The sequence below is a fragment of the Atta colombica genome, unplaced genomic scaffold, assembly GCF_001594045.1.
Source record: "Atta colombica isolate Treedump-2 unplaced genomic scaffold, Acol1.0 scaffold224, whole genome shotgun sequence".
In the NCBI taxonomy this organism is placed as follows: domain Eukaryota; kingdom Metazoa; phylum Arthropoda; class Insecta; order Hymenoptera; family Formicidae; genus Atta; species Atta colombica.
Window position 1 is genome coordinate 674,563 of NW_017259321.1, and position 6,875 is coordinate 681,437.

A 6,875-nucleotide genomic window follows, 5' to 3' on the forward strand; every position below is an offset into this window, starting at 1 on the left:
TTCTGTCAATTTTTTTAACAATATCGATGCTCCAACGCTGTGTTTTTTCTTGAGATTTTCTATTAAAGGTTTTAATTTAACTAGTAATATATTTATAGCAATTTCATTCTCTATGAAAAGAATTAATAAGAAACAAGCCCTATTAAATTCTATCCACTTTTCTAGCACTTTTGGCGTTAGGTGTGATATTAATATTTCTCCAAATGTACATTCGTTCTTTTTCAGCAATTCTTTGTCATACTGAATAAGTTTCTTCAACATTGTATGTAATCCAGGATGTTCAACCACATCGTATTCGATATCATTATCCTTGATTTTTGAATCTGTACTGCTAATAAACTTAGCAATCGATTCAAACGCAAAATTCAATTTCTCTCCCGATCCCACTTTCAATATCGCTAAGGTAGTCATAACTATGCTACTGTTGCATAACCATGTTGCTGTATTCGCGATTATAGCGTCAAAAAGCGGACCACAGATTGCTTCGAGGAGTTCCTTTTCCCTAATATCGGCTGACTTCTTACTAGCGGAATTGTTATCACCTTGGCGTAAATATTCTACTACAGCTGGCGAAAAATAAAGAGATTTTCTCCTGGCCACGAGATATAATATGACATGTTTCCCATACTCATTTAGCGCAATGTTAACTAGATCCTCTTGTAATTCGGACAATATTATCTTCTGCATAAGAACGGTGTCGTCTACGGAGTCAAAGAGCGCCAATAATGTCATGTGACCGTGTTTGGACATACAAATCGCTTTTACGTTTCCTTTGAGGGCTTTCATAATAATTTTCCTATCTTTGCTAGTACTATGCCATATACATTGCATAGCAACTCTCACGCCCATTTTCGTTTGGGACAGAGTTATAATGTAAGATCGCAGCATAACTATTAACTCGTTCCTATCTTCCACCGAACATACGCAGAGGAATTCCCATAGAATCGTTTGCAGCAGAGTAGAATTAACAAAACCTTTGTTTAAAATTCTAATTAGATTTGCTTTTATGGCAGATAGTGTAGCCAGTTTCATATCTATCGCAGTTTTGAATACATCCGACAATGATTTAATTTCCTTGTCTTTTTCCAGTTTATACATGTCCCCAAAAAATTCTTGCTTAAAATATATCTTCTCGAGACTTGTACACCAAGTAGAATACGTGAGTTCTACAAAAGAAGCTGATACACTGTGACTCATTAATTTGACAATATTGCCATAAAATCCAGAAATAATCTCACGCCTGATTTCTTGCGAGCCATGCTTTAAAATAGCTTTTACGCAATTTTTTGCGTATTTAGATTGTAACATCTCCACGATGAATGGCTTTATCTCTTGAGATATAGCTTGCAGAACATGTGCTTCGCAATTTTTTATTATACATTGAACTACTCTGGACATATCATGTGTAAATATCACTTTGTTGTAATGATTTTTCAGCATATTGTGCAATGTCTTAGTTAACGTTACACGATCGACAGACTTGCAATCAGACCTACGTAACTTTTCATTGATCTGCTTAGCCCGAATGATTTTGTCAAATACTGCATCATTATTTAATTTTTTAGCTTTCCGTTTCTCTCTAAGTTCCTTTTTCTCCTTCTTTAATTGAAGCCAATCAGTTTTCTTGGTCGTACTTTTCTCTAATTTTTTCAAATTTTCTTTTTTTAAGTTCTTCTGATCTTCAGATTTTTGCTCAACTTGTTTTCTTTCCCTCTTCAATTTGAGCAACTTTATTTTTTCAATTGCATTATTCTTCCCCGCTTTTGTTACTTTTGTATTCTTTCCTTTTGAGTTCTTCTTTGTTAAAGACAGTTTTACATTTTTATCTAAAAAATATTTTTTATTTTTACATGTGACTATTTCTGCACCACAGTTTTCTTTTTCATTACCTGTAAATTTATTATCCAGAGATTTTTCAAATGTCACTTTCTTTCTCTTTTTATTATTTCCTGCATCAACATTATTTTCTGCTTTCAGGTCATCAGTGTCCAAACTCTCTGCTGATCGCTTCATTTTTGACTAAATCTATTAAAAAAAAATATCAATAAGGATTAAAGTAGACGCCAAATCTTCAAATTGCATGTATCATTTTTCACATATTAAAAAAATATAAAAAAATCTTACAAAGTATTATATTTTTATTAGTTGTTTTTTTAGTTGAATTAATAAGAACAGTATACACTTTTGGAATTTAAAGTAAAAGATACATATTTGATATTTATTAAAGCGAGAAAGAAAGTTCTGCAATATCGAATTCAGTCACTTGCATTACACTAGATTGGTGCATATCAAAAATTGCTATATATAAAATTAACAAAATTAAAAGCATAAAAAAATTAAAATCATTAACTATCCCATAATGATATCGCGTTATTTAACAAAGTATATATATATGTATTATTTCATTGTTAACATTGAATATATTATGAATTATGTCATTGCATTTAAATATTTATATAAAGCAGTCTTTAATGTGCACTAATATACTGGATGCACATTAATTCGGTGTAATGACCAAAATCATAAAACAATCTAATATAAGAATAAAAACCAGACTTTTGTCTTTAAAAATATAATAAATATTACCGTAATTTCACTCTAATCTCATATAACCTCAAAGAGAGATTGAGGACGCAAATCCAGTAACCGATGGAAACAACATCAATCTATTTTCAACATGGAATGTTTTCCAGTTTTGAACTTGAAAAAAATCTTCTTTTTATTTATATTCTGTTTTTACTATCTGATAATATTAATTCCAAATACTGCGGATACCCAGTACGAAATCGATTTTACCTATTTCACCACGTGGTTTGCCTTCCGCTGCGCGTGCGCGACTCGCATTTTGATGATTGGTCCGGCGAGTATCGATTGTCATTTTACTCGACAATCGCTATTCGATAAATCGCGAGCATCGCGACCAGTTACAAAATGCCCTATACATATTCAAGTTGCCTCGTGTTTCTTGCGTTGCTTGAAAGCGAATTTCGCGCGTGAAAAAATTACTCTTGTGTCGCACATCGAATTCGCTCGCGGTAGAACTCATCCGCACGCGATTCTACATTAATCTCGCAAGTCTGGCGCTTCATCTTTCGCTCAGAATCGGATCGCAACCCTCTTCGCAGATATCACGTCAATTATCCGTTTGAAGTACACCGAAAGTACAACTTATGCACGATCGTTTGCATCGTTGTCAGGTATGTATATATCTTCGTATTACAATCAATGCTATATTTAATTAATATATATCAAGATTTAAATATCTCAATTCAAATCCAATGATGCTCCATTCTCTTTTATATCTTCGAAACATCAAAGACGCGTGACAGATGTCATGCCACGTAACAGATCGTGAACAGATAATGAAAAAGACGCGGAAATGTAAAGCATTGAAATTTAAATTATTGAATTTTAATTAGAATTTGAATGCTCTTTATAAAATATTAATTTGTCATATTTTCAATATGTCAACGCGACCAGTGAATGACAAGTTAATTTTCTAGAGAGAAATTCAAAATTTAATTATAATCCAATGGCTATATTAATAAGATTGGTTTATACATTTAGATCCAAGAAAGAAAACAAGACAATTATATTAAAGAATTTTACAACAGTTACAAAGTCATGCAAAGCTTCCTCTCCTAAACGTAATTTAAATTTAAATACTTATATTTCTGTGGCATTTGCGACATCGCGATAGCTGCCCTTCACATATTAGAGATCCTATAATTGCCTGTAATAATAGATAAGGTCTGGTCACGAGATGACAAACTTTTGATTAATCTATCGTTTTTCGTTAATTTCAATAAGTGGAATGTAAAATAATAGTCTAAAAGTTAGAGACTGAAATAGTATATACAAGATAATAATTCATTTTAATTTTAATATGCAAATACTTCGAAAATATTGAAATTTTAATGCAAAGAAATAATGCAAAAGACATTTCAAATAAAAGTTGTACGATACAGAAGGAGTCATATCACGATACATCACATACAATGATGTATATTACTATACTTTTATCTGAATTATATTCTAAAATAATCTAAAATGTCCTCTCCGAAGAAAATGTTATCTGATACACATTACGTGTACTACTCCTCTTCTATAAGTAAAATTTTCCTCAGAGGAGAACATTTTGGAATGCACCCAAGCAGAACAACAAGTCATCATGATGTCAAAATGATTCCAAGATGATCATTAAAATCATTTTTCAATTCATTTTAACATCATTTTGACGTTATTGTGACTTGTAGTTCTGCTTGGGTAGCTTGGAAAGTTTTTCAGTAAAATTACATATTTTTGAAATATTTGTCTGTTAAGATGAATCTACTTGTATAAAAAGAGAAGGTATTATAATATATCTTATATTGTCCTATCTCACTTTCGTTTTGACGAAATCACTCTAGCCAGACTTTATAATATGAGGGGTACGCTCCTTTGGCGCTTACAGTGCTAATGAGCATCATTTATCCTCATTTAATATTAGATGAATAACAAGGATAAATAATTCCAAGAACACCGAGTAGCAAATGAAACGTAGCCAGGGTCATCTACTTTGTATCGGTTTTTAGCTCCGCCCCTGGTTGGGCGACGAAGGGAGGAACGCGCGCGCGGGAAGCCGCGTCAGATTCCCGAGACAGCCGCTCGAGCTGCTTTGAGCAGGGCGGGAGCGGTTCGCAGCTGGCTGGTCTCGTGCCGCGCCTTAGTGTGTATTTTTAACCCAGATCTGATCCGCGTTTGTCCCGTGTGAAACGATCAAGTCAAGCATCCACACATCCGTCCGCGAGTGCTCGCGAGCGAGAGTGTGTCGGTAATTCGTAGCATCACGTTACATCGAGGAAAATCGGTGCAGAGCGAAGTCGGATCGATCACGCAACGGGAAGACGAAAGGGAGAGAAAGAGTGAGAAGGAAAGTGGAAGGGGGAAGGAGAGAGACAGAGAGAACGGCGCGCAACCGGCGCAACAGGTGAGAAAACGTGGCGGCGTGGCGGCTGCGTCAGCTGATCGCGCCGCTACGCCGGACGACGAGCGAAGGATCGGCTCGTCTTTACTTTGACTTGTATTTACCCATTTCTCGATATTCAGGAAGCTATATTTGTACTGTTGCCAACGAGGATCGCGCTATGCGGACGTGGCTGTTCACATCGCTTCTCGCCAAATTCGTTTCTGCTCGCGGGCCGCTCGCCGAGAGGCGGCGCGCGTTCAGAGTTCCACGCGCGATAATTTTTTTCCTGTCACATAGCTGCGTTCCGCAGATGCTTTTCTTCGAGATAAATTCAGAGTAGCGTGATTCGAGCGCTACACTGTTATTTCAAGCAATGGCAACTCAATCTCTTGAGTGAATAACATTTTGTTATTACCTTATCAAAATTTCTGGCTATTGGAAGCACTAGTTCGTATTTGGTGCATATTAAAGTCGTTGTGACTGATTTAATTTGAGTATAAAAATGAAACCCTGGTGAAAATTTTTCTCAGAATTTTTCATATAATTTTTCAAAATTTCTATATAATTTTTCAGAATTTCTATATAATTTTATAACTCTCACATTTTTTTTATATGAATTGGAACATTTCTCAGAAAATCTATATCTTTTCTCAGAGTTTTTTATATAGATTAATTATAAAATATAGATAAGATTTCTAAGATTTTTTGTAAGTATAATTTCTGATGAAATGTATTATAAGATCTAAAAACTTTTTAAATATTTTTTTTAGAGATGAAAAATTTCATAATATTTCAGAATTCACTTGTATAAAAAATTCTGAGAAAAAATATAAATTTTCTGAATATTTCTGAGTATTTCTGAAAAATGTTCCAATTCGTATAAAAATTATCACTAAGAGAAAAATTTTCACCAAGGAATCCAAATATTTTATATTATAATACATATTTTATCTAATAGGTAAAATGAAATGTACTGAGTTTTTCAGGATTTAATCGATTCTTGTATAAACATATCTTTATGTTATTTTGTGTACGATAGCTTCAGTGCGCACTGAGTACATTCAATTGAATTCGCTATAAATTAATTCGCTATAACATTTTTGTATAACATTTCTCCACAGTCTTGCTTTAAGAGGTCTTAAGTCATAAGTCGAAAGAAATTATATAAGAGCCGTAGCAGAAAGGCTGATTTATAATCTTAAGACAGTGACTTATTATGTTTTCAATCGTCTACAATAAAGAAAAGAAAAGAAGAACAACAGAGATATCGGGAATAAGCTGGTTTTCTGGTTCAGTCAGAAATGTAGGTTGATTGATCAATGTCGATCGATGTTGAATTAATATCGATTCGACATTGATCAATCAATCATCATCATTTTTGGCTGGGCCGGAAAACCAGTTTACCTTCAACTATCTATAGCCTCTACTATTACTGTTCATTGTAGACGACGCTTTATGTCTTTAGTAACGCACAAAAACTTATGACTTATATTTTAAAGGCACCATGTATTTATATATTTTTAAGACATGAGTCATAAGATAGTTTTTGTTCGTTACTAAAGACATAAGACTTAAGTCATAAGATATTGTCTTAAGATTATAAATCAGCTTTCTGTTAAGGCTCTAAAATCATTTCAATCATTTCTATCTTTAAACTGTTTTTGCGCAGTTTAAGCTTTAATCGTTAGATTAAACAAATTGAGCAAAATTCAATTTTTATAGCCTAAAAGCATAAGTTTTGTGACAGATATATCACTTAGAACTTTACAGGCTTACGGCTTCTTAAAGATTGTGAATTTACTCTTAGTAAACAACGTTTATATTAACGTACTTAATAATAACCTAAAGGGATTAAATAAATTTAAAAATATTTCATTTGATTTTTTTTTATTTAATTAATTAATTATTTAACCATAATTAATTAAAT

At 33.1% G+C, this 6,875-nt stretch overlaps 2 protein-coding genes across 3 annotated transcripts in view; one reads left to right on the forward strand and one right to left on the reverse strand.

The window, feature by feature from the left end:
• LOC108688016 (pumilio homolog 3) lies at positions 1–2,705 on the reverse strand (the record flags this gene model as incomplete). The annotated part of the gene is made up of 3 exons (XM_018194079.1): positions 2,587–2,705; positions 1,890–2,025; positions 1–1,826 (listed from the first exon to the last, which is right to left on the reverse strand). Coding segments are annotated over exons 2-3 (1,950 nt in total), but the record flags the coding sequence as incomplete, so codon positions are not given.
• A 362-nt stretch (positions 2,706–3,067) lies between these two features.
• Positions 3,068–6,875, forward strand: part of LOC108688038 (elongation of very long chain fatty acids protein AAEL008004) — a 60,625-nt gene continuing 56,817 nt past the window's right edge. The window contains exon 1 of one of the 2 annotated variants that reach the window (XM_018194112.1): positions 3,068–3,197. The gene's annotated coding sequence lies outside the window, so the exon portion shown is untranslated. Of the gene's footprint in view, positions 3,198–4,650; positions 4,970–6,875 lie in introns of those variants that run through there. The other variant, XM_018194113.1, reaches the window with a different exon arrangement.